At 43.9% G+C, this 27,765-nt stretch overlaps 1 protein-coding gene across 1 annotated transcript in view; it reads left to right on the top strand.

Moving 5' to 3' along the window:
- LOC127635275 (reversion-inducing cysteine-rich protein with Kazal motifs-like) overlaps nucleotides 1-27,765 on the top strand; it is an 80,556-nt gene that overhangs the window by 46,108 nt on the left and 6,683 nt on the right. Inside the window, exons 11-19 of the mRNA XM_052115183.1 lie at nucleotides 1,081-1,293; nucleotides 13,406-13,542; nucleotides 14,791-14,931; nucleotides 15,406-15,594; nucleotides 17,551-17,673; nucleotides 18,834-19,005; nucleotides 25,467-25,662; nucleotides 27,297-27,507; nucleotides 27,598-27,671. Of these exons, the coding sequence (XP_051971143.1) occupies nucleotides 1,081-1,293; nucleotides 13,406-13,542; nucleotides 14,791-14,931; nucleotides 15,406-15,594; nucleotides 17,551-17,673; nucleotides 18,834-19,005; nucleotides 25,467-25,662; nucleotides 27,297-27,507; nucleotides 27,598-27,671 (1,456 nt within the window). The remainder of the gene's footprint in view (nucleotides 1-1,080; nucleotides 1,294-13,405; nucleotides 13,543-14,790; nucleotides 14,932-15,405; nucleotides 15,595-17,550; nucleotides 17,674-18,833; nucleotides 19,006-25,466; nucleotides 25,663-27,296; nucleotides 27,508-27,597; nucleotides 27,672-27,765) is intronic.

Genomic DNA, 27,765 nt, shown 5'->3' with positions numbered 1-27,765 from the left:
CCACAAGGGGGGAAATAAACTTAAACGGAGAACCAGGGCAAACATAAACAGAGAACTAGGGCGGCAAACATTCATGCACATACATCAAACAACGATCGACAAGGACTGAACAAGAAACCAGGGTTTAAATACAAGAGGAACAAACAAGGGAATGAGGGACACCTGGAAGAAACAATCAAGGGAACACCAATCATAATAACAAACTACAAAGGACTACAAAAAACCAAACAGGAACCAGGAAACAGGGGCTAAAAAGAACTTCAAAATAAAAGCACGAAGACAAAAGACACCAATGAACATGACACTCACAGGGGTTCTAAATACAATTATTATTTAATTATTTAATTTCTATACACATTTCTCAATCATATATAATCAAACTACACAATGATCACAGTAAGAAATTATAGATATTACAGTTTCATTTTTTTTTTTTTTAATGCATGATTTCCTATAAAGCTGCTTTGCAATTCATGTGTGTTTTAAAAAATGCTATACAAATAAAAATGACTTGGCTTAAACAGTAGCCTTTTGGGATTCAATTCCACAAAACACAAATCTGCTTTAAATTTAAAACAGAACTGATTTTTATTTTCTTTAATGTTTCTGCAGGGTTTTGTTCTGCTGTCTTAGTTGGACCAGTAGTTTAGATTTTTACTTGCCCTGCTAAAATTGTGCTGGCTCCACCACAAAGTAAATAATAAATAAAAAATAAATGTTATTGATTTAATTTAATTAAATTTGTATGTATTTTATATGTGCCAAAACATAACTGATTAGTTTGATCATTTCAACCAATTAAACTCTTTTACAATGGCCTTGGGCCAGCGGACCAGCCTTATTGTTGAACCCTGTTCTGTGGAGAATATATGGCTTTTTTTAAATACTAATGTATATGTTTATACATTTTTTGTGAAGAATCAAAGTTTTGTCTGTCCTGAGGCTCTGAGCCATTGAATGTCTGTACTTGAAGTTGTTACTCTATGACATATACAGAATACCATCCATTTCTGACATTTTTAACAAAGGCTGTTTAGTCATTATGAGAACTCACACCGCAGTGCCTTTTTGTGTCCTCAGGCCAACTGAGCTGTTTCGGAGCTGCAATGTTCAGTCAGATCAGGGTGCCATGAATGACTTCAAACTCTGGTCCAATGGAACTATCAAGATGCCCTTCATGAACATCCCAGTGCTGGACATCAGTAAATGCCAGCCAGAGATGTGGAAAGCTGTAGCCTGTGCCCTGCAGATCAAACCATGCTATAGCAAGTCCAGAGGAAGTGTCATTTGCAGGTGAGTCATTCATCTTTGTGTGGTATAAATAGGTGAATTCTCACAAAATGACCAGGTTACATTTCAAAGTTCAAAATGTCAATTATGATTTGCATAAAGAAAATTAGGCCTGCTTGAACCATTAGGAGTAATTACATAACAATTAGATTCTCTTTACTGACTACTATATTACAGTAAAAAATATTTTAAAAACCATAATGTATAAATATTTAAAAAATTACATAATGTATAATATATCATATATTACTTAAATAACGTTTGGTTACGTATGTAACCTCCGTTCCCCGAGGGAGGGAACGACACGTTGTGTCGGAGAAGCGACACTAGGGGTCTCTCTTGAGCGCCGATATTCACCTCTGACCTATTGAAAAGGGCCAATGGGAGTTGGCAGTCAGTATTTGCATACCCGCCCCGGACATACGGGTATTTAAGCGGGGCAAATCACGGAAGTTTAGTCAGGATTTTCTGAGGAGCCGAATGGTCCGGCCACAACAGTGGCTCGGTTCAGTGACGTGGCGGAGGAAAGACACAACGTGTCGTTCCCTCCCTCGGGAACGGAGGTTACATACGTAACCAAGCGTTCCCCTTCTGTCGCTCTCTCCACGTTGTGTCGGAGAAGCGACACTAGAGGACCCATTCCAATCTTGCCATGTACTGAACCATGTACGTGAACCGCCGATACAGAGGCGGGCAGGGATTTCATCCAGTGCCGCGCATCGTCTGTACCTGGCTGCACGTACCCTTCCCCAATGCCCCATAAGAACATCAGAGTCCTTCTAGTTACCCTGGGAGGGAACAAGGCGATGTTTGCCAACATGGGAACGGGCCAGCCTGGCTGGACCTCTTTTCTCTCTATGTTTCTCGCATAGAGCAATCACGGCCGGGGCCCTTACTGCATATAGGGAAGGGGTCTTACCCAGACCCTGCGGAGACCACACCTGCCCTTTTTCTTGGGGAGGAAAAGTGGTAGACACGTCCACACGGCCGTCTTAGGGCTCATGTGGAAAGTATGGTGCGGTGGTAGATCCAGCCTCGAAAGGGGGAGTTGCTACAGCACGGCGACCAAGGCAGCTGTAACTGCCTAAGGGAGACACGGGGTCCGTTCGTAGGGGACAGAACCGTGGAATTACACACAGGGGAGTCCGAGCAGGAGGCCTTACCTGTGGAGCACCTATACCATTACAGGGTAGCCATCAGGGTACCCGCGAGTGGCTTGGGTTGGCGAGTTCCTCCGCTGAACCGCGGACCCAGAGGGCTGGGGAGGAATCGACCAGGGGCCCGACTCGGAGTGGAGCGCCCTGGGAAGAAGGCGCACTACTTTACCTTGACGTCAGGAAAAGGGCTGAGCACAGCGATCCACCCGGCCGGTCGGTCTATGTGTTACCGAGTTCTACGGGCTCGGACCTGACAAAACACGAGATGCAACCGACTCAACACGGAGGTTGTAAAACCTCGCGAAGGTGTTGGGTGTTGCCCAACCCGCGGCTCTACAGATGTCTGCTAGGGAGGTGCACTTGGCCAGTGCCCACGAGGACGCAACACCCCTTGTTGAGTGAGCTCGGACCCGCAAGGGTAGGGGCACGGCCTGGGTGTGATAAGCCAGTGTGATGGCGTCGACAACCCAGTGGGCGAGCCTCTGTTTGGAGACGGCATTCCCTTTCTGCCGTCCCCCAAAGCAGATAAAGAGCTGCTCAGAGCGTCTGGTGCTCTGTGTGCAGTCCAGGTAAATGCACAGGGCGCGCACTGGACACAGCAACGAAAGGGCTGGGTCTGCCTCCTCCCGGGGCAGCGCTTGCAGGTTCACTACCTGATCTCGGAAGGGTGTGGTAGGAACCTTGGGCACATAGCCCGGTCGCGGTCTTAGGATCACAGACGTATCTGCCGGACCGATCTCCAGGCAAGTGTCGCTGACAGAGAACACTTGCAGGTCCCCGACCCTCTTGATGGAGGCGAGCGCTATCAGCAGGGCCCTCTTAAGAGAGAGGGCCCTGAGTCCAACTGATTCGAGCGGCTCGAAGGGAGGTCTCTGGAGTCCTGCCAAGACTACCGAGAGATCCCAGGAGGGAATTAGGCCTGGCCGGGAGGGATTCAACCTCCGGGCGCCTCTCAGGAACCTGAGGATCAGGTCGTGCTTACCCAAAGACTTGCCGTCTACAGGATCGTGGTGGGCAGCGATAGCGGCAAAATACACCTTGAGGGTGGACGGGGACAGCCTCCTGTCCAGCCTCTCCTGTAGGAACAGAAGCACTGACCTAATCGCGCATCTCTGCGGGTCTTCGGCTCGGGAAGAACACCAATCTGCGAACAAGCGCCACTTTAGGGCGTAAAGGTGCCTGGTAGAGGGGGCTCTGGCTTGGTTGATTGTATTCACAACGGTCACCGGTAAGCCGGCTAGCTCTTGGAGGTTCTTAGACGTGGAGGTTCCAGAGGTCTGGGCGCGGGTGCCAGAGCGTGCCCCGTCCCTGAGAAAGGAGGTCCTTTCTCAGGGGAATCCGCCACGGAGGAGCTGTCGCGAGGAGCCTGAGTTCCGAGAACCAAGTCCGAGTGGGCCAGTAGGGGGCCACCAACGTGACTTGCTCCTCGTCCTCCCTGACCTTGCACAGCACCTGTGCAACAAGGCTCACTGGGGGAAATGCGTACTTACCAGCTGTGTGCCAGCGCGTCTGTCCCGAGGGGAGCCTCTGTTAGGGCGTACCAGAGCGGGCAGTGCTCTGCCCGCTTCCTGGGCGGCGAACAGGTCTACCTGGGCCTTGCCAAACCGTTCCCAAATCAGCTGGACCGACTGGGGGTGAAGCCTCCACTCCCCGCCGGGCAGGTGTTGTCGTGATAGTGCGTCCGCTACGACGTTGAGCTTTCCGGGGATGTGAGTGGCACGCAGCGACTTGAGTCACTGCTGGCTCCATAGGAGGAGACGGCGGGCGAGTTGTGACATGTGGCGGGAGTGTATGCCACCTTGGCGATTTATGTACGCCACCACCGTGGTGCTGTCCGATCTCACGAGGACATGTTTGTCCCGAACTAACAGGAGGAACTTCCTGAGAGCAAGAAGGATGGTCAACAACTCCAGGCAATTGATGTGCCAACGCAGCGGGGCCCCTTTCCAACGGCACGCTGCTGCGTGCCCGCTGCACACGGCACCCCACCCGGACCGGGAGGCGTCGGTTGTGACCAGAACGCGTCTGGATACCTGCTGCAGGGGCACTCCTGCCCGTAGAAAGCAGAGGTCTGTCCAGGGTCGGAGTGTTTTGAGGCAGGCAGGGGTGATCCTTACCCGATGCATGCCGTGGTGCCATGCTTGTCTCGGGACTCGAGTCTGGAGCCAGTGCTGGAGTGGTCTCATATGCATCAACCCCAACGGCGCGACCGCCGCGGAGGACGCCATATGCCTCAGTAGCCGCTGGAAAATTTTTAAAGGGACCACTGTGCCTGGCTTGAAGGAAGCGAGGCAGTCCAGCACAGACTGAGCACGCTCGCTCGTGAGGCGTGCTGTCATTGAGACTGAGTCTAACTCCAACCCGAGAAAAGAGATGCTCTGAACTGGAGTGAGCTTGCTCTTTTCCCAGTTGACCTGAAGCCCCAAGCGGCTGAGGTGCCGGAGCACCTGGTCTCTGTGTGTGCATAGTAACTCTCGAGAGTGTGCTAGGATGAGCCAGTCGTCGAGGTAGTTGAGAATGCGGATGCCGGCTACTCGTAGCGGGGCAAGGGCCGCCTCTGCGACTTTCGTGAAGACGCGAGGGGACAGAGACAGGCCGAAGGGGAGGACTTTGTACTGAAATGCCTGGCTGCCGAACGCGAACCGTAAGAAGGGTCGGTGTCGTGGCAGAATTGAGACGTGGAAGTACGCGTCCTTCAGGTCTACCGCTGCGAACCAATCTAGATGCTGAATGCCAGCCAGAATATTTCTCTGCGTGAGCATTTTGAATGGGAGTTTTAACAAGGCCCGATTGAAAACTCGCAAGTCCAGGATTGGTCGTAAGCCGCCGCCTTTCTTGGATACAATGAAGTAAGGGCTGTAGAAACCCTTCCTCATTTCGGTTGGAGGGACGGGCTCTACCGCGCCCTTGGCTAAGAGGGTCGCGGTTTCCGTGCGCAGGGAACTGGCATGCTCGCCGTGTACTGTGGAAAAGCGGACGCCCCTGAAGGGGGGCAGGAGCCGGGCAAATTGAATTGCGTAACCGAGTCGAATGGTCCGGTGCAGCCAGCGTGATGTGTTGGGAAGCAAAAGCCACGCTTCCCAGCTCTGCGCTAGGGGCACCAAAGGGACGAGTATTTTGGATGTACCGGCGGGCCTCGCAGCGGGCGGAACAGGTAATGCAGCGTCGGGCGGCTTCGTTGCGGCCTGAGGCTGAGGTGCTGAGAATAGACTCAAAGCACTTACCTTGCTCCAGCGCCCGGCAGGGGTGGGTTCTTGACTGAGGAGGAGGTCTGATGTTGGCGTCCTCTGGACTCGTCTGAACCGGCCGGCCGGGGGACAGTCATGGGCAGGCGGAAGGTGGGATCGCCGCGTCCGGTGTACCTGGACTGTTGTGGTCTGAAAGCACATTGCCGTGAAAACGGCATTTGCGGGCCAGGTGACCCAGAGGCAAAAGAAATAGCTCTTTTATTGAGAATGTGGGTACCACAGCCCCCATCAGGGGGTGTGGCAAATGAAAAAACAAAGGATTCTCCTCCCGGCCCTCCACCGGGGGACGGAGCGGTCTTACCACCTCCGGAGCTTACCGTCTTCGGCTCTGGGTCGGCTGTCTCAGGAACGCTTGGCGGCCTTCCGGGTCCTAGAGGGGGTTCGTGAGACAGGGGGCGTGCGCCGCCTGCAGAGTGCTCGACGCTGGGGCTGAGAGCTGGGCCCGGGTTGAGGCGGAGCAGGAGCTGGTTTCCTCGCAGGGGACGCCTCGGCGGGCAGACGGGCAGGGCCCGTAGCGGCAGGTCTGCAGCGGGGCATGATGTGTGAAATGGCCTCCGTCTGCTTCTTCACCACGGAGAACTGTTGGGCGAAGTCCTCGACGGTGTCACCGAAAAGGCCAATCTGGGAGACAGGTGCGTCCAGGAAGCGGTTCTTGTCAGCCTCACGCATCTCGACCAGGTTGAGCCAAAGATGGCGTTCCTGGACCACTAAGGTGGCCATCGTCTGTCCGAGTGCCTGCGCTGTGGCCTTCGTCGCTCTCAGGGCGAGGTCGGTCGCTGAGCGCAGTTCCTGCAGCACATCAGGATCAGGTCCACCCCCGTGCATGTTTCTGAGAGCTTTGGCCTGGTGGACTTGCAGGAGGGCCATCGCATGCAGGGCGGAGGCAGCGCGTCCAGCTGTAGTGTAGGCCTTCGCGTTGAGCGAAGATGTTGTCCTACAGGGCTTGGATGGGAGTACGGGGCGACCCCGCCAGGAGGTAGGGCTACCGGGGCATAGATGGTGCGCAACTGCCCTATCGACCTGGGGAATCGCGTCGTACCTGTGGCGCTCTCCGCCGTCGAGGGTGGAGAGAGTGGAGCGGGTGGCACCTAGACGAGCGGAGAGCGGGGCTCTCCACGTGAGCGTCAGCTCATCATGCACCTCCGGAAGAAAGGGACCGGGGGATGCGAGGCCGCGAACGGCACGCTGCCCCAGGAACCAATCATCCAACCGAGAAGGCTGTGGGGAGGATGGAGGGTTCCAATCCAACCCCACGCTCAAGGCGGCCCGGGCAAGCATGTCGGACATCTGAGCTGTCGGCCTCAGCCTGGGTCTGCTGGCCCGAAGGCGGCAGTCCAGGGAGTCCTCGGCATCAGACACCGCGACTCTCCGATGCAGCGGCGAGCTCATCTGCTTCGGACTCGGGAGGATAGACAGCCAGGCCGTGAGGCGAGCTGCTATCGCCGCGGCGTGGACGGAGACCAGCGAGCATGTCGGGAACGGGAGGTTCGAGGGGGTTAACCGCGAAACTGCACCCGCTGCCGCCCCCAAATCGCCCCCAGCGCCAACCGCACCGTCCTCAATCCCGTGGGAAGAAGGAGCAATGCGGGGTGCAGCTGGGGTGGCTTGCTTTCTGTTGACGTGGTCATGGTCATGTTCTCGCAGTGAGAACATGAACCATCCACAAACGCCGCCTCAGTGTGATCGCGGCCCAAACACACGAGACAGCGCCTGTGGCCGTCTGAAGCGGAGAGCACTCTACCGCATCCAGGAACGACACAGGGGCAGAAAGGCATCTTGAAAAAGACACGTCCTTAAAAGGACGTTCAACGCCGCTGTGTTTGCTCTTTTAGAGGAAATTACTCTTTTAGTAAAAACTCTTTTAATACACAGTGTGTGTGTGTGTGTGTCTGCACTGTCGAAGCGCTCAGGGGCAACAATGCACGCCATGCAATGAGAAGGAGAAAGCCGCTGTTGTGCGCCGTCAAGATCCAACAGCATGCAGATCGTCAGAGGAAAACAGGAACGTTTGAGTGGTGTGTAACTCACAGCAAACTGCAGACAGACCATCGGCTCCGAAGAAATTTTCTGACTAAACTTCTGTATTTGCCCCGCTTAAATACCCGTATGTCCGGGGGCGGAGTATGCAAATACTGACTGCCAACTCCCATTGGCCCTTTTCAGTAGGTCAGAGGTGAATATCGGCGCTCAAGAGAGACCCCTAGTGTCGCTTCTCCGACACAACGTGGAGAGAGCGACAGAAGGGGAACATATAATTCTATCATCATATAAATACAATTTCAATATATCAATAATATTAAATAATTTTTTTATTTATATATATATATTTTAATATTTATTATATATTAATAAATATATATACTCGATTAGGTTTCATTTTCTTTTTCTATATTTTTTGTGTAAAATATGACCTAGACATGTACTTGGCAGGTTTTATGAGATTCACCCAAATCTGGTTTACTGCACTTGACTGGGAGTCTTCTTATAGCCACATAAACATCATGTAATCCACACTTTTGTCCACAAATGATCTGTTGATAGTTCATGCATTTTATGAGTGTGTGTTTGTCCTCTCCGGGAACCGGCACCTTATCGTAGTAGAGAGGTTTGTGTACCCTTATGATCCTGAGGGATGAGTTGTCTGGAGCCAGGTGCTCCTGGTAGGGTCTCCCAAGGCAAAGTGGTCTCAGGTGAGGGGGCCAGACTTAGAATGGTTCACAAAGTCTCAATGGAAAAAAACGCACGAGGAGGAGTTACCCTGCCCGGAGGAAGCCCAGGCCCAGAAGGCGCCAGTCCCAGACGGAGGGCTCGTCGGCGAGCGCCTGTTGGCCAGGCTTGTCACGGAGCCCGGTCGGGCACAGTCCGAAGAAATGATGTGACACCCCCCACCACCCTTTGGAGAAACCGCAGGAGTTGGGTGCGCTGCCTTATGAGTGGCAGTGAAGGCCGTGGGTCTCGACGGACCAGACTGAACTGGTGAGGGAGGTGGAGCGCTACCAGTTGGATCTGGTGGGTCTTCGACGCATAGTTTTGGCTCTGGATCCGTACTCCTGGATAGGGGATGAACTCTATTCTTCTCTGGAGTTTCCCAGGTTGTGAGGCGATGGGCGGGTGTGGGGATACTCACGAGTCCCCGGCTGAGTGCCGCTACGTTGGAGTTTACCCCGGTGGATGAGAGGGTCGCCTCCCTACGCCGACGGGTTGTGGGGGGTAAAACGTTGATTGTTGTCTGTGCATATGCACGAACAGCAGTTCAGAGTATTCTGCCTTCTTGGAGAGCCTGAATAAAGTCCTGAATAGGGCCCCAGTAGGGGACTCCATAGTGATGCTGGGTGACCTCAACGCGCACGTGGGAAATGACAGGGACACCTGGAAAGGCGTGATTTGGAGGAATGGCCTCCCCGATCTGAACCCGAGTGGATGTTTGTTATTAGACTTCTGTGCTATTCATGGATTATGTATAAAAAACACCATGTTCGAACATAAGGATGCTCATAAGTGTACGTGGTACCAGAGCACTCTAGGCCGAAGGTCGATGATTTTGTAATCGTGTCGTCAGATCTGAGTCCATATGTTTTGGACACTCGGGTGAAGAGAGGGGCGGAGCTGTCAACCGATCACCATCTGGTTGTGAGTTCGGTCAGGGGGTGGGGAAAGACTCTGGACAGACCTGGGAAGCCCAAGCATGTAGTGCGGGTGAACTGGGAACATTTGGAGGAGGCCCCCGTCCGCGAGATCTTCAACTCACACCTCCGGCGGAGCTTTTCAGGCATCCCTGCGGAGTTTGGGGACATTGAACTGGAGGGGGCAATGTTCAAAGATTCCATTGCCGAAGCCACAGTGGAGAGCTGCGGCCGCAAGGTTTTAGGTGCCGCAAGGGGTGGTAACCCTCGAACACCGTGGTGGACACTGGTGGTCAGGGAAGCTGTCCGATTGAAGAAAGAGGCCTCCGGAGGCAGTTGCAAGGTACCGGCAGGCCCTTTGCTTATATACAGCAAAGATAGGACGCTGTTGACCTCAACCGAGGAGGTTATTGGGCGGTGGAACATGCCCTCTATGCTAGAGGCAGAGCCAGAGGATGATGGGGGATCAGATTCTATTTCCCTGGGGGAGGTCACAGAGGTAGTCAAACAACTCTGCAGTGGCAAAGCCCCGGGTATTGATGAGATCCGACCAGAAATGCTAAAAACTTTGGATGCCTAAGGAGTGGCAGTACGGGGTGGTGGTTCCCCTCTTCAAAAAGGGGGATCAGAGAGTGTGTGCCAACTACAGGGCTATCACACTTCTCAGCCTCCCTGGTAAAGTTTAATCCAAGGTGCTGGAGAGGAGGGTTTGGCCGATTGTCGAACCTCGGATTGAAGAGGAACAATGCGGGTTCCGTCCTGGCTGTGGAACAACAGACCAGATCTTTACTCTCGCAAGGATCCTGGAGGGGGCCTGGGAGTATGCCCATCCAGTCTACATGTGTTTTGTGGATCTGGAGAAGGCATATGACCGGGTCCCCTGGGAGAGCCTGTGGGAGGTGCTGCGGGAGTACGGGGTGAGGGGGTCTCTTCTTAGGGTGATCCAAACCCTGTACATCCAAAGCTAGAGCTGTGTCCGTGTCCTCGGCACAAAGTCAAGTTCGTTCCATGTGGGGGTTGGTCTCCGCCAGGGCTGCGCTTTGTCACCAATCCTGTTTGTGATATTCATGGACAGGATATCGAGGCGTAGTCAGGGTGGGAAAGGTGTGTGTTTAGGTGGGCTGGGGATCTCATCGCTGCTTTTTGCAGATGATGTAGTCTTCATGTCATTATCAGTCCATGACATTCAGCTCTCACTGGATCATTTGGCAGTCGAGTGTGAAGTGGCTGGGATGAGGATTAGCACCTCTAAATCTGAGGCCATGGTTCTCAGCAGGAAACCGATGGAGTGCGTACTCCTGGTAGGGAAGGAAGTATTGCCCCAAGTGAAGAAGTTCAAGTATCTCTTGTTCACAAGTGAGGGGACAATGGAGCGGGAGGTTGGCCAGCTCTCGGTATTGCACTCGCTCTATCGCACCATTGTCATGAAAAGATAGCTGAGCCGGAAGGCAAAGCTCTCAATCTACCGGTCAATTTTTGTTCCTACCCTCACCTATGGTCATGAAGGCTGGGTCATTACCGAAAGAACTAGGTCAGGAGTAGAAGCGGCCGAAATGGGTTTCCTCAGAAGGGTGGCAGGCTTCTCCCTTAGAGATAGGGTGAGGAGCTCAGTCATCCGTGTGGAGCTCGGAGTAGAGCCACTGCGCCTTTGTGTCGAAAGGAGTCAGTTGAGGTGGTTTGGGCATCTGGTAAGGATGCCCACTGGGCGCCTCCCTAGGGAGGTGTTTCAGGCACGTCCAGATGGAAGGAGGCCTCGGGAAAGACCCAGGACTAGGTGGAGAGATTACATCTCCACAATGAACTGGGAATGCCTCGGGGTCCCCCAGTTAGAGCTGGTTAATGTGGCTCGGGATAGGGAAGTTTGGGGCCCCCTGCTGGAGCTGCTGCCCCCGCGTCCTGACTTCGGATAAGCGGTTGAAGATGATGGATGGATGGATGGATGGTGTTTGTCCTGTCACAGTATGTGAATTTCTTTAATGCATTGAGAATTAAATATATCGAGGTAATTTCAGATTGTCATATGATAGGGAGTTCTAAACCAACATGTTGCATTAGAACAAAGTTAATGTAAATCTTTTGTAGTCAAGAAGTATCTTCATGAAATCTATTCCCTCTTACTTTGTGCACTATAAATCCTTGAGTAGAGGCATTCAGAGCACACATCTTCTCAAAACACTAGAAACATAAAAATAAAATAAAAAAAACACAGCTCTGCTTTTGTTGTCAGAATTTGTCTAGTCAATAGTCTGAGTCTAGTCAAAACAGCCCTCCACCTCATGGCCTACTTCATAGACACCACACAGTGCCAGTGGCTGTTTTGCTTGAATTTACTGCACCTGTGCTTACACACGGCCCATTCACATTCAGCGGCTACCGTTTGGAATAGACATGTGCTTTGGTATTGTGGGGATTAGTTCTCCTCACGCAACTCTGCAGGAGAATGTTCAGTAATGATCACGTCTTCCTCTGTGACAAGAAACACAGTGACTCTGGACACTAAGAATAAAGGCCTGTGACTATGAATGATGGCAGTGTTCGACCCAGGATGCATCAGTCAAGCTTGAAACTGTCACACAAGATTTTGTCCCTCCAAGTCCTGTTCGAGCAGGCTTCTGTGTTTATGTTTTATAGAGAAACCACATGCCAGACAGGATGTTGTAGACAATCATCCATTTATATGTTGGCTTTTTGTTTGTAGTTATTGCCTGGTTTACCTAAAGAAAACTTTGGTTAAGTTCCACATCTCCACTAATTTATGTTTGCCAAAATAGTTACACAAAAATTAAAATTCTGTCTTTGTTTATGACCCTCATGTTGTTCCCAAAAGGGAATTTTTTTCTTCCGTGGAACATAAAAGGAGGTGTTTTGAACAATGTTCACGGTGCTCTTTTCCAAACAATAAAAGCATATTGTGAACAGGTGCTGTCAAGCTTTAAAAAAGTGTTATCAGTTATGAGACTCACGAAAAATAATAGATCTCTTTGACTGCAAGTTTAAATATGCACAAATGCAAAATTAGCTTTAAGAACTTGTTTTGTCCTTTATGGAATTAAACAGCCCTGAATGCTATAGCAGCATGTGACAAGGAGGAGGACTTGGCCGAGCCGAGAGGACACATGCCTGGCGCTGAATTGTCCTAATCAGCCTTGAGGGGGATAAAGATGAGCCGGGGCGTCAGTTTGAGAGAGAGAGAGACACATGCAGCCGCTGTGTGTGTCTGTGTGTTATGTCTTTGTATTAAGTACATTTATGTCATAAAATTTATGTTGACTGTTCCCGCCTCCTCCTTGTCCATCCTGTGAACCATGTTACATTGGTGCCGAAATCCGGGAAGGAGGAGGAATGCCGTCTGCCAGGGGACGGAGTCGCTGCCGGCCGCCGGGAGTCGGAAGAACCGCTACCGCCCGCCAGGAAGCGGAGGAGCCGTTATCATCTGCCAGGGGTCAGGGACTCGCTGTCATCAGCCAGAGGGGCGGAGGAGTACATACATACATTAATACATACATTTTAATCAGTCGTGCAAGTTAAATGTCATACTTGTTAAATGTGCTGCTAAACAAAACACTACACATTTTTCTACCAGTGTGAGTGAATAAGAAATAACAAATACATGGCTAGAATCAGACATAACACCCTAGGATGTCAAACCAGTTCTGTTGCTCCCTCGATAATGCCATTTATGGACTTGTGGCAGTTAAAAGCAGACTTGAAAAATTGCTTTTAACACAGCAATATCCCTCCAAGTATGAAGCCACTTTATGGTGTATACAGTCAACAAGAAGCACGCTTTCATCTCCTCTGTCTGACTCCAAAGGTTGCATGAGTTTCAAGGTTGGCAAGCACTCAGAGAAGTGGTCTGGCCTCATTCTGCGCCTCTGACAAACAAAACAAAAAACTTTTTTAAACAAAAGTACTCATAATATTCATGTAATAAGTGTTTTAGTAATCAGGAATGACACCGCCTTTCAAGATATTCCAAAATCGGAAAGGGAGAGCTGTAGATATTTGATTCGCACAGCTGGTGCATGGAGTACTTCCTTTTAAATACATGATTTTCATCATCAATGTGCTGCTCGTGTCTCCACAGGTCAGACTGTGTGGATATCCTGACCCAGTGTGGAGATCGCAAACGGTCTCTCGATGGACAGACTCCAGAGCGGATATGTGACCTCCTGTCCCCAACAGATGATCCAGAGCGGTGTATTCCTCTGAAGACATACCTCAGTGAGTGTCTGCAGACGTAGGCGTCATTTATGGGTGGGACGGGTGGGAAATGTTCCTATCACTTTTTGCTTTTACCCCCCTGGAGTTTCCATTTCGTCCATGTGTGTTGTAATAAGTGGCAGTGCAGCACTGGTGTTTGTTAGTTTTAATGTTATATTGAGTTCTCGCAGCTCGTGCTCATTTCCAGTTAAATTGCAAAGCAAATTGCAAACAGATGTGTAATTAATACAAATATATATTATGGTTAGATTTATGGATAAGTTATCAAATAAATTATGTGAAATATTTATTGTTCGAGTATAAGCGGCCGAAATGGGCTTCCTCAGAAGGGTGGCGGGCTTCTCCCTTAGAGATAGGGTGAGGAGCTCAGTCATCCGTGAGGAGCTCGGAGTAGAGCCGCTGCTCCTTTGCATAAAAAGGAGTCAGTTGAGGTGGTTTGGGCATCTGGTAAGGATGCCCCCTGGCCGCCTCCCTAGGGAGGTGTTTCAGGCACGTCCAGCTGGGAGGAGGCCTCGGGGAAGACCCAGGATTAGGTGGAGAGATTACATCTCCATACTGGCCTGGGAACGCCTCGGGGTCCCCCAGTCAGATCTGGTTAATGTGGCTCGGGATAGGGAAGTTTGGGGCCCCCTGCTGGAGCAGCTGCCCCCGCGACCCGACTTCGGATAAGCGGTTGAAGATGGATGGATGGATGGATGGACTTATTGTTTTTGAGTTGATCTTCTAGTATGATTATTTTTCAAAACAGTAAAACATTATTTAAAATTATCGGCACATATCCACATTAATATTTATGAGTTTTGCCACATTGTGACATCACCCCCCAAAACTGTCCCTACCACTGTTTAAAAGAAAGTGCTTCCAATTTTTTTAATATAGATTTTTTCATTAATTTTTCTATTATTATTGTTTTATTTTATTTATTTGTTTTTTAATTATTTATTGTATTGTATTTACTTTTTATTTATATTCATTTACTAGTATATTTATTTTTATTATTGTTATGTTATGAATTGTATTTTATATACAGCACCAAACCCATAACTAGGTCTAGATGATAAAATATGTTACTGTTTAAAAAAGAAGTCCATTACGGGGGCACATGAGCACTTACATAATAAATATCTAGAGCATTTTTGCACAGAGCCGTGGTTAATTGCTGACCCTGTACTGCACTGATTAGTTCTGATAATGTCCTCTATGCCATGTTGACTGTTTTCATTGTTGGAATCATTCTGGTATCCACAGCCCCCAGTCCCTTTGCTAACCTTATTGAAGAAGTGATCCATCCCTGCAACCCTAACCCATGTCCAAGCAACCATCTTTGTGAAGTGAACAGGAAAGGCTGCCATCCAGGACAAGACTGCCTACCATACTTCTGTGTACCTGGTACTATATTCACTGAACTATATTTTTTAGATATAGGTCTATAGGAAAGTTATCAGAATACAACTCAACTTGTTTACTTGTGACTTGTTATGAAAGAAAAATAATATACCGTACAATATGTACATTTTTCGCCCTGTCATTGGTCTTTATAAACAAGGACAGACAACATTAAGATGCTGTGTTCGAAATGGAATACTAGCATACTGATTTCTGCACAGTAAACAGTGTACTTTATATATCCTAGTTGTAAAGTATTATCTAAAACAGTGCGCAAATATGAAATAATAAATGTTTCTAATGGTAGTATGCTATAAAGTTGTCACAAGACTTCACCACATTGCACATACACAATGGTTATGCAGCAAGTGACTCCCAGTTATCAACTCAAACATAAACATTAGCATTTTTAATCCAAGTTTGGAAATGTGCGTACTATGCATAGTGTGATATCTCAAGAATTGACATGTCTTCAAGGGTGTAAACTAGGAGAAGCATCTGAGTTCCTCGTCCCCATGGATGCCCGTATCCAAGTGCCCACTCGGAACAGGCAAATGGGATGCTATGAGGTTTGCACCTGCGGTCAAAGTGGTCGTCTGGAGAACTGTGCTGAAATGCCATGCTTTGACACCACAAAGACCTGTTTGTTTGGAGGACAAAGAAAAAGTAAGACTAAAATGCAAGCAATATTATTTCCATGTAGTTTAGTTGCATAGCCAATTACTGCCAATTGCTCTCCACATTTTCAGAAGTTGTTGCATGAAATGTAACGTCTTGGAAAAATAAAAGGAATCTGGGGCTGTTATTTTTTATTAAAATAATGACATCAATTAAAACTTTAAAGTCTAGTAAACATCTATTGATTGCATTAACATTGCTACCAGAAGGTAAAAATTATAATTATTATTTTTTTGTTTTGTTTCGTGCCATTCCTTGCCGATAGATCTGTGCTGCATCTGCTAGATTCTTGAATGTCACACACAGGATTGAAACACTCAATTGAACAAGAAGAGTAAAAGCCCCAACATGCTGGAATTTCCTTCCTGTGTTTTTACAGGCAGCTAAATATGTTGGAGAACAGATTTGATTATGACTCAAATTCCCCAACACAAACTCAATCAAGTCTTGTGTTTCTGTTCTGTAAACTGTATATCTTTATAAGTACAGGGAATTTTTTTTTACGTGTAATTACAAATCTTCTTTAGGAATTTGTTGACTGTGGATTGTCATTTTGGTTTGTGGACACTGCCACCTATTGGTGTGGTGCTACATAAATAACATGAATTCTGTACCCTCAAAGGAATTATACTCAAGAAAATTATAAATGTTTTGCTTATATTTCCAATATGTCCTAGAACACAAGCAATCAAACAGGAAATAACAGTCCAACATTATAAAAATGTGCATACCCTCTAATTCAGTTAGGCTTTTCTTTTTATTATTTGTGTGCTTCTTTTGTAAACTGCTCATTTTTATGCCTGTTGTTTTGAACCTGAATGAGTTTATTGCCTTTCCTTTCATGTTTATTTTTATTCCACTTCTAAAGGAGTCGGCCATCTTGGGCTTATTTGAGACAGATGTGCTTTGCTTTAGAGTTGTGTCAAGCAGTGCGAATTAGGCCCGCTTGGAAAGTGCTAAATAAGGAAGATAAACTAATCTAACAAGGATTTTTACTGTTTCTAAGAGGAAAACATGTGTAGTCTGCTATAATCTGCGATTTGCTCAATAAGTTAAAGAAATAATAAAATAGTATGTACATAGAACATGTCATATGTCTTTCACAAAGAGTAAATGTCCTAATATGTGTGAGTTATCCAGTTAACAGTTGACTAATAAATGTGATGGTACAAAACAGGATTTACACAATTAAATATAGTACAGTAAAAACTATATAATTAAAGGGATAGTTCACCCAAAAATGAAAATGATTATCATTTTCTCACCCTCATGCCATCCCAGATGAATAGGACTTTCCTTCTGCAGAACACAAATTAAGATTTTTGAAAGAGTATTTCAGCTCTGTAGGTCCATACAATGCAAGTGAATGTTGGCCAGAATTTTGAATCTCCAAAAAGCAAATTAAGGCAGCATAAAAATGTATTCCACATGACTCCAGTCCTTAAATCCATGTTTTCCGAAGCTAAATGATAGGTGTGGGTGAGAAACAGATAAATATTTAAATCCTTTGTGTACTATAAATCTCCACTTTCTCTTTCATGTTCTTTTTTAGTTTTTGGCTATTTGCATTCTTTATGCATATCGCCACCCACTGGGCAGGGAGGAGAATTTACAGAAAATAAGAGCTTAAATATTGATCTGTTTCTCACCCACACCTATGATATATCTTCTGAAGACATGGATTAATCCATTTGAGTTGTATTGATTATTTTTACACTACCTTTATGTGCTTTTTGGAGCTTCAAATGTCTGATCACCATTCACTTGCATTGTGTGGACCTACAGAGATTAATTATTCTTCTAATTCTTCTAATTAAATATTCTCCTTGTGTTTGGCTGAAGAAAGAAAGTTATACATATTTGGGATTGCATGAGGGTGAGTAAATGATGAGACAATTTTCATTTTTGGGTAAACTGTTCCTTTGAACTTATTTTACTCTGCAGGTCATGGTATGTCCTTCCAGGTAGACTGCAACCCCTGTTCCTGCTTTGCTGGAGAAACCATTTGCTTCTCTCGCCAATGCCTCGGGTCAGACAGCTCTGATGAGGATCGACGCCCCTTCACAGGTGTGTGTTAGTAGTTTTTGGGTATAAAGCATGGCATATCCATGTACTTTTTCCTTTTGTCAAAATATTTGGTTACAATATATATTAATGTTTCAGTTTTCACCATTTTAATCACCTTTTGCCTTCACTTCATGTAAGGGTTATATCACCCAAAAATGAAAATCCTCTAATAATTTACTCACCCTCATGCCATTCAAGAATTGTATGACTTACTTTCATCTGCTGAAAATGAACAAAGATTTTTAGAAGAATTTCTCAGCTCTGTAGGTCCATGATGCAAATATAAAATGTATAGGTGCCAAAATTTTGAAGCTCCAAAATCCACATAAGGGCAACATAAAAGTACTCTAGATGACTAGATGGTTAATTCCATATCTTCAGAAGCAATATGATAGGTGTGGGTGCGAAGCAGATCAATATTCACATTCCCCATCTGTTTTTGGTGTTTCACATTCTTGATGCATATCGCCCCCTTCTGGACAGGGGTAGAAAAAAAGACTTATAAAATGTATCTGTTTCTCACCCACACCTATCATATCGTGTCTGAAGATATGGATTTAACCTTTTTCCTTTATGTGAAGTTTGGAGTTTCTTAATTTGGCACCCATTCAATTGCATTGTGAGGACCTACAAAGCTGAAATATTATTCTAAAAATCTTTATTGTGTTCTGCAGAAGAAAAAATGTCATACACATCAGGGATTCCCAGAGTGTGAGTAAATTGTGAGAGAATTTTCATTTTTGAGTGAACTGTCTTTAAATAGTCCTGCGGTGTGACCAATGATTTATTACAAGTACAAATATTCCATGTTGTCTCTGTGAAATTCATCTAAAGCCATTAAAGCTGCATAAGTCACTTCTTGCTTACTAAAGATTGCCTTTAGACATTAAGACATGATTTTCTGTAAAGTTGCTTTGAAACATTATACTGTATGTTGTGTAAAGCGATAATGTTCTAAATAATTTTTCTGTCACACCACAGGACATGTCAAATTCTCAAAATTATTTAATGTGATAGCTTTGTACACTTTCACACTACCTACATATGTATGGCATCACTCAAAACGTGAAATCACATAAAGTAACAAATGACACATTTCTATTGCTAAAAACTCTAGAACATCGATTCTTACACATTTATCACTTTCCACTGTCCCTCAGGACTTCCTTGCGGCTGTGCTGATCAGTTTGTGCCTGTGTGTGCACATAATGGACGCACATACCCCAGTGCCTGTGTTGCGCGCTGTGCTGGCTTTCGAGACAATCAGTTAGTTTTCGGGTCCTGCAGAAGCATCGATCCCTGCTCGCTAAACCCCTGCCAAAGGAACCAAAGGTTTGAACCTACAGACCATTTATTTCCTAATTACTCAAAATCAGATGATTTTTCAAAGGGCCAGTAACACCTAAGCATATGTTTATTTCCCTAACAATGTAGTCTTACCTCCACTTTACAGTGCATTAAACAAAACTTCAAAGCTTTAACAAAGGTAGGAATTTCACATTTCTGCACCTTCTGGTGGGATTTTCTGCTTGGCTTCCATTGAAAATTCATCAATGTTAACATGTTTTTCATGTTAACATGTTCGTTTTTACAAACTAAGAGATGAATCTCAACTATTTATTTTGTGGCAATGTATGTTTGATTATTTTTAACCCTAAATATTTAAAACATTAGTTGTTTAAGCATTATGCATTAAATTAATGCAATGCATCTTAAGACCTGCCTATAAATTAGCATTTTTGTGTTTGTGTGAGCTTGTAAACAATCTGAATTTACAGATTGTCAAGAAGGGGTCTTTCAAGGGTCTGGAGCTCAGATTAGACATTTTCACCTACAAGCTTTACTTCAGCTTTTTCTTCCTCTGTCAACTTCCCCCTAGCTCCTAGCTTGGACCATCTAGACTCATTGTTTGTTCAGGTGTCTCGCTGTTTCCTTCTCTAGTCTGCCTGGAGGAGGACTGTGGGGGGACCTTGTTTGTGTAACCCTTCCTCTGAAATCACCCTGCCATTTGATTAGCCCTTGTGGCCTAAATGGATCAGTCCTCTCTGGGAAACTGATCTTACATCACAGGCCCAATTTAACACTGGCTGACTTCAGACACTCGCCACATGTGAACATATGGGTTTCACAGTGAGTGTGGATGAAGCAATGGAAACTCGAAGATATACAGCTCTGTAAGAAATTAAGAGACCACTGCAAAATAAGATAACCCTGTACGTGGCTTGATTCATGTGTCCTTCACAAAGATGAATCTGCCAGATTCCAGCCTTGCTGAAGCACCCCCAGATCATCACCAATCGGCCGTTAGGGCTGGGTAAATTTGCAGGGGGAGAGGGCATGCAGTGGGGGCTCCGTAGTGCCCCATTTAAAAAATGGGGCACTACCCCCATTTTCACCTACAGTCACCAAAATTGATACTCAACTCAACTCAATTTTATTTATAGAGCACTTTCAAAAACCACACTGGTTACCAAAGTGCTGTACATGGAGTTACAAAAAATAAATAAAATCACACACATACAGCTTAAGAATGCAACAAACATTTAAAACCAATAAAAACAGGATACGATCTAATTGACCTAGTACAATTTATAATGCAATTAATTAAAAGCTAGGGAAAATAAATACGTTTTTAAGGCCCCCTGGAAAGAGAATAGAGACGGAGATGATTTTATGACCAGTGGAAGCTCATTTCAAAGTCATGGGGCTGCCACCGCAAAAGCTCTATCACATTGAGTTTTTAGGCGAGATCGAGGAACTGACAGACACAGCTGATCACCAGAGTGGAGAGACCTTGAAGGTTGATGCAAACTTATTAAAGCAGAGATGTACTCTGGTGCAAGACCATGAAGAGCCTTAAATACATACAGCAACACTTCGTACTTGATTCTGTATTGGATCGGTAACCAATGTAGTGAAATCAATAATGGGGTAATATGCTCTCGTATTCATATATAGTACATATATAGATCTCATCAAGCCAGACAACTTTCACGCTGACAGTCATAAGCTCCGCCCAACAGGAAGTCGGCCATTTTGGATTGTTTGAAAAATGCATGGTCTGTAATTTGACATACTCCTAGGGAGTATTCATGTTACAGGTGCCAAATGTGGGCGAAATCATGCCAAGATATTAACATTGCTAAATTGCAAATATTTGTTTTTTTTGACATGTCGAACGGTGTTGCCATGTTGACACGTTAAATAATGTAAAAAAATGGGAAACAGGAAGTGTCTCATATCTTCTGCGTGCATCATGTGATTTACATAAACATTTTGCAGAATGTTTGGCCTTGAGGGCTGATCAAATTGATGTGGATATTGTGGATCACGGTTGTAGTACCACCAACACAGAAAGAAGTGTGGAAATTTTAACAGACTTTGAAATATCCCTCTTATGTTTACCTGAAGTGCTTAGGTTTTTCAGAATAATGTCAAGACAGTGCAGATTTAAATTCTGAAGGGATTCTTGATAATTTAGTTGTAGTTTACTGTAGTTTAAATGATTAACTGTACTTCTGATTAAGATATATATTTATCATATTTTAAATTGGTTTAAATTGTTATATCTCCTGGAATTTGTTTTTCAAATGTGCTTTAATTTGTGCAGTATAAAGACACACTACACTATTAATATATGCTTATTCTGTGCATTTTGTAATTTTTGTGTCAAATCACATTCATTTTATCCATCAACAGTGCACGGTCACTTTAACTGAGCGTGAGTGGTGCAGCAAAAATAGACTCCTGCTGCACTGCAGCTCACACTACGTTCTGACTGGCTGTTGATGCTTCCGATGTGAATGCTCTAATCTGTTATTATGTACAGCGAAAAAAATACACTCTGCTCACGTGCCGATCACACTTGTGATGTGAAACGGCATTACATCATATCACACTATCTGATAGTTATGCTGGTAACACATCCTGATAGGTATTATCTGGCTGATTTAAAGTTGTGCTACCTAGGTTTTTAACATCCTGTTGTAGTATATACTGACAGGTTCTCCCATGCCTCGACATGTGCTACCCAGGTTTAAGCTTTACGTCTCACTGTTTTCACTGCTGGTAGCACATCTTAGCAGGTAGCACAGATTGTCAAAACACCAGCAGTTTTTCTTGCATACCAATACTTCTCAGAGTTTGTCAGTACAAAGTAATGTCTTTATTTAATGTAAATCAGTGATTCGATAAGGCCAGCCAATCACTTTTATCTGACCTTCCAAATGATTTTGATAAAATTGTGGCAGTAAACATCTGAGCCCTCTCTGCGCAAAACTCAGTGGTGAGTTTAACAACACTCGACAAATGCAACAACAGCAATGGCGGTTGTCAGGCTATCCATGGTCCAGTTCCGGACAGGAGCACGCATGTTTAAGCTTGTCTGGCCATAATTCAATTGCACTCTTTTCCAAAACATGAACCAGCAGTTTTTAGGTGATGGCATACCTCAAATCATACAACTTTTTGAAGAGGTGTGCTGTTTCTTTCCTAACCAATCAGGCTTATGATTTTTGCCTTGTGGGCAAATTTTTTTTAATTAACTTGCATTGAAAGAGGGACCCAGGCCATATCATAGAGACATGTATATGTTTGTTTACTGCATGCATTACCTACAATATTTGCCAAAATATGATTTTCTACAAACATCAAATGAGGGATTTTTGTCCGTCCTTTTACGACAAGTGCTGTTCCACATCTGTCTTATGTAACACATAGCAATGCTTGTTGCGTAACACCTCCTTGGCTCAGTGTTCAAAGGAAAGCTTTTCACCATCATTTGTTCCTTGGTAAACAAAATGGTAAAATGACAAACCCCTGATGTTAAACACCTGAAGTACTTTTATGATGGTAACCTCAGTGCACTGAAATAGATTACCAAGTCTGGTTACCATAGACAGAGATTTGAAGGACAAACCTGGCCCATATTATTAGCATAAACTATTTACTGTTGGGCTTTGCGTGGTGTATTCAATGAATTTATCTGGAATACATTTTTGGTCCTATTTGTCAATACAGCCTGATTTAACACTTTAGAATTTAGAATTTTTACATAATAAAAAATATGTATACATATTTATGTGTATTTAAATATACAAAAATATTTAAATTATATATATATATATATATAGAGAGAGAGAGAGAGAGAGAGAGAGAGAGAGAGAGAGCATGTGCAATCATCCCAAGCAGAGAAGATCAGCTTTCTCAGTGGAATAATAGCGGTAGAACCCTATTTTGCGGTAGCCGGTGCGCAAGAGTCATTCTCTATAGAAACCGTAATGTCCTCCATTTTAAACAATGTGTTCACTCCAATGTGGAAAGTCTGGTAAGAGGTATGTGCCTTCAGTTCGTGTAATTAATCAGTCTGTTGTGTCTCTCAGAAAAAAAAAGACAAAACATAGCTCTTAACAGATCTGTTATAATTTAGTTTAGAATGGCTCAAACACAAGTGGAGTGATACACACAAAGTGAAACATCCGAGTGCTGATGGTATCAGACCATCAGTACTCATGGAGCATCTCTCATCCAATCAGATTCGGGGACTGGAAGTAACTGATATATATATATATATATATATATATATATATATATATATATATATATATATATATATATATATATATATATATAAATATTTATATATATATATATATATATATATATATATATATATATATATATATATATATATATATATATATTAGGTATGTAATGATATAAAATTTCACAATATGAGACAAGCACCCACAAATGTTTCACTCAGACTTATTCAAGGATTCAACATAAATATCTTTTAAATCCTAAATGCCACAAAGGTGTCTGACATTGGCAAAAAAAAAAAAAAAAAAGAGCTCTATAATAAAGTAACTTAAACAGCAACACTTCATTTATTTAGTTTGATTGTTAAGAGAAAGACTCATATGAACTAAAAATGTTCACGTTTTTCTTGAGAAAATACATTTGTCTACACTCTGGTCTTTCATATAGCACTTTTCACAATACACATCTTTTCAAAGCCTTGTTATCTAAAAGCACCCTGTGATGTGAGCAAGCTGAAGTTACTGTAGCAAGGAAAACACCTTTTAATGTTATATAGTGGTGTAAAACAACTTGAGAGGAACCTGACCTCTGGTTTTATGATATATGTACATAATCCAATATTATTTAGCCATTTGAGCAAAAACCAATTGGCATATATATATATATATCAGTGGGGATTTCGTTAAGACTGCAAGGGAATCTCAGCTTCCCCTATAATGTCAAAAAAATAATGGTCAAATATGTACTATTGTATAAACAATTTATTGACTAAAAATGCGTCAGAACACGTTCATCTCGAAGACGAGTTCGTTCAGAATCAGCTACATTACATATAGCAGGTCGGCTGACTCGATTTACTTCTCATACATTCCCGTAAGCGTCAGTGCATTTCCCTGTTGAAGCCGAGCGTCCATTGACTTCAATGGGGCTGCTCTGAACAGTTTTTTTCAGTGCTCCGAAAATAGACGGTCATTGGAAAAATGCTGCGATTATGTCCCGCCCACGGACGCTCAGCGTCTCTGGGGGTGAATGAGGAGTGGGCTGGCCCGGACTCTGGGCTTCCGCGTGATGATTGGAGGATCTGTCGAAAGACTGCATCTCCTTTTGATTGACAGCGAATCTGTACTATAAGAAGTCACTGAAGCTATTTCGCGCTCAGTTCCATCGCGGATTTCTCAAGTGTAGTCGAAAGGCAAACTGCTGCAACCTATTTCTTTATATTTGTTTGGCGAAATTGCTAGTCAATTTGCATAATACATTTCACACAATTATACACCACATTCCTTGTTTCAGTTTTACCAAGTTTAATATATTTTGTTTTAGAGCGTTCGTTCATTCGTTCGTTCGTTCGTTCATTCATTCAGTAGGCTAGGCTAGCGTCGTACGGGTGAAACTGCGCACGATGGCAGACGGTGCTAATATTGTCGACCTGATTTTGGCGAAGCCATTTGAAAGTCTTCCTTACGAGGAAAAAATTAGAATTAAACAGCAGGGCAGATCAACACCTAAGATTGATTTAGTGCAAAAAATAGGGTAAATAAGTTTATAATGTAGGCCGAAAATGAGCTTCCCTCTTTGAAAGACCAGCAGTCAGCCACTGATATATATATATATATATATATATATATATATATATATATATATATATATATATATAGATATATATATATATTATAGATATATATAGATAGATAGATTTTTTTGTTTGTTTTATTTATTTTGTAAGACAATTCTTGATTTTACATACATTTAATCACTACTTTGCTTACAAAAAAGTACCAAAAAAGTACCCCTGTGTTTTATTTGGATATGGTGCAATGGCAATGTTTGGATATGGTGCAATGGCAATGTACCATGTTTATTGACATATGTACCATGTGAATCCCATGGTACATAAAAATTATGATCCTTTAGTTCCATGTATATATAAAAATGCCATGGTATTACTATTTGATACCATCAAAGTGCCATGGTACTGTCACTTATTCTTCAGGGCTGAATGAGGTTACTCTCCTGTGGAATTAGATTTTTTTTTTAATTAACAGACTACTAACAGACAAATTCAAGTTAAGAGAAATGGAGTATATATATATATATATATATATATATATATATATATATACACACACACATATTAAATGTAATGTGCTAGTATGAAATGATATAACAGCTATTAAATATGATATACTGTAAATATATACTATTTATATGTAATAATGAGAGTAAATGTTGTGTGTTTATTTTTTTCACAGGTGCATTCCTAAACCGCAAGTGTGTTTAACGGACCTGTTAGACACTCCCTGTCCACTGTACGAGTGCGTTACTCGCCCATCCGTCTGTGACCAGAACCAGCTGGATCCAGTCTGTGACACGGATAACATGGAGCATGCCAATTTGTGTATGCTTTACTTACGGAGCAAAACCCTGGCATACATGGGTCATTGTCAGGTAGGAATATATTATAATGAGGAGTTAAGGTAAAAAGGTCATGTGAATTTTTTAACAGAATTGTCATTCCCCTTAACTAGAATTCACTTCAACATGAAATCAAAATAGACTCTATTTAGTTTGTTAATCCTTGTTCCTGGTTTTATTGTGCATGTTACTCTACTCTAAAGAATTGGGTTTTTTTTCATAATCTTTCATCAATTTGTAATTTGCACCACCTCTGAAACAACATTTCGGGTGAGGTCACCTAGTTAATATTAAAGGGGTCATGACATGCCTTTTTTATTATTTAAATATGTACCTTTAGGTTCACTTATAATACTTTAATATTAATAACTGTGTAATTAATAACAAAAAACAGACATATATTTGAAAAACATTTGGCCTCATTCTGAGCCTCTGTCAGAAACGCTCGGTTTTGGTACTGCTTCTCCTTTAAGATCTGACAGTAAACAGCCACTGTTCTGATTGGCTCTTTGCTTTTGGCTGACCTGCTCTCTCTTTTTGTCATCTCACTGCTCACTGCTACAGGAGTGATTAAATAGGCTTTAATGTGTTGTTGTAGAGGTGGTCAGATGCAAATGTCTACCACAGTGTAACGTCACAATGTGGAGGAAGTAGAGAACAAGTTTTTTTGGCAGCTTGGTTTTAATAAATGCTCTATTGCAGCGAAGAGGAAGTTTTGAGTTCTGAAACTTACAGTTTGTTTTTATAGTACAATTAACTCTTGCATGCGAAAAGATCAAATAATATTTGATTCCTCGTGTCATGACTGCTTTAACCAATAACCAGATAGCTATTTAGGCACTCAATTAGGCTACTGTTGTAGGTAATTCAGCCTTTCTTAAATCTTGACAATGTTTAGCAAAGTAACTTAATGCCAGTAATAAATGTAATGGCAAAATAGCCATTTACATTAAGCCAGAAGACAACAGAAGACAATTATATTCTTCTTTGTATTTAGAATATGTTCATTATTCTATGATTTGGTGTATGGAACTGATGTTGTGCTTCGTATTTTGATGACTTGCAATATTCTGTGATGTGGTGAATGATCATTCTAAGCTTTCGTGGCATTTATTGAGGTCAGATGTGCTTTCTAAAGTATTATTACATTTGAATTTGAAAGCAACCAAAGTTGAAAGCAGCCACATTTGAAAGCTCCATTCACTCCACTCTAGACAGAGCTCTTGGCTGAGCTTTCAAATTTAATTGGCACTTCACATTATTATAAGATCAATATATTTGCTAATTGCTGCTGCTTGAACACTGCCCTGATGATACAGGACACTGATGAGGACAGCTTTTTATTACACAGCTCTTAGTATATGAATGAATGAATAAATGAATGAATGATTTATTTGTGTTTTACATTTGTTTGAGAATTATGTGAGAATAAAGAGGCTTTAGAGTGATAGAAGAGACATGAAAGTAGCACACATTACTGTAGCATTAGCTCACTGTAATACATGGTGTTTTGGTATGCTTTAATCATATTGATTGATTTGACAAAACTGCAACACTTCAGTAATGAAATGTGTGTGTATATATATATATATATATATATTTATGTATATAGATGACAGATTAGTCTATTAAACTGACTACTAATAGTTGTTATGTGTTGTTTGTAGGATGCTTGCAAGAAGCCCAGACAGGTGTGTGGCCACAATGGAGAAACCTACAGTACAGTGTGTGAAGCTTTCTCAGACCGCGTTGCTGTGGACTATCAGGGTTGCTGCCATGCGGTCGGGACGATTCCAGAGTTCACGTCCGACTCAGGGTGTAACGCTGTGCCCTGTCCTCCTCTCTCCACAGAGGGCTGCAATCCAGTCACACCACCTGGTCAGTGCTTTTACACACCACTCACTTTAGTGTCATGTTATATGCTTTTAAGATGTAGCAACACAGTTTGATTGTTTTGTGCATTCGCAGGCGCCTGCTGTCCTGTGTGTGCAGGTATGCTACAGATCCTCTGGAACAAAGCGCAGATGAATATCTTCGCTAAGGTAAATAGTTAACTCCGTCTTGTACTGTGTTCTGTCTTGTGAACTCATTCCCACTTTCTCTGTTGTTTAGAGTTGTCAGTTTTCAAAAATGTTT

Source organism: Xyrauchen texanus, chromosome 42 (assembly GCF_025860055.1).
Source record: "Xyrauchen texanus isolate HMW12.3.18 chromosome 42, RBS_HiC_50CHRs, whole genome shotgun sequence".
Lineage (NCBI taxonomy): Eukaryota > Metazoa > Chordata > Actinopteri > Cypriniformes > Catostomidae > Xyrauchen > Xyrauchen texanus.
The sequence above is the reverse complement of the archived record's forward strand: the minus strand, read 5'-3'. Positions and strand labels throughout refer to the sequence as shown.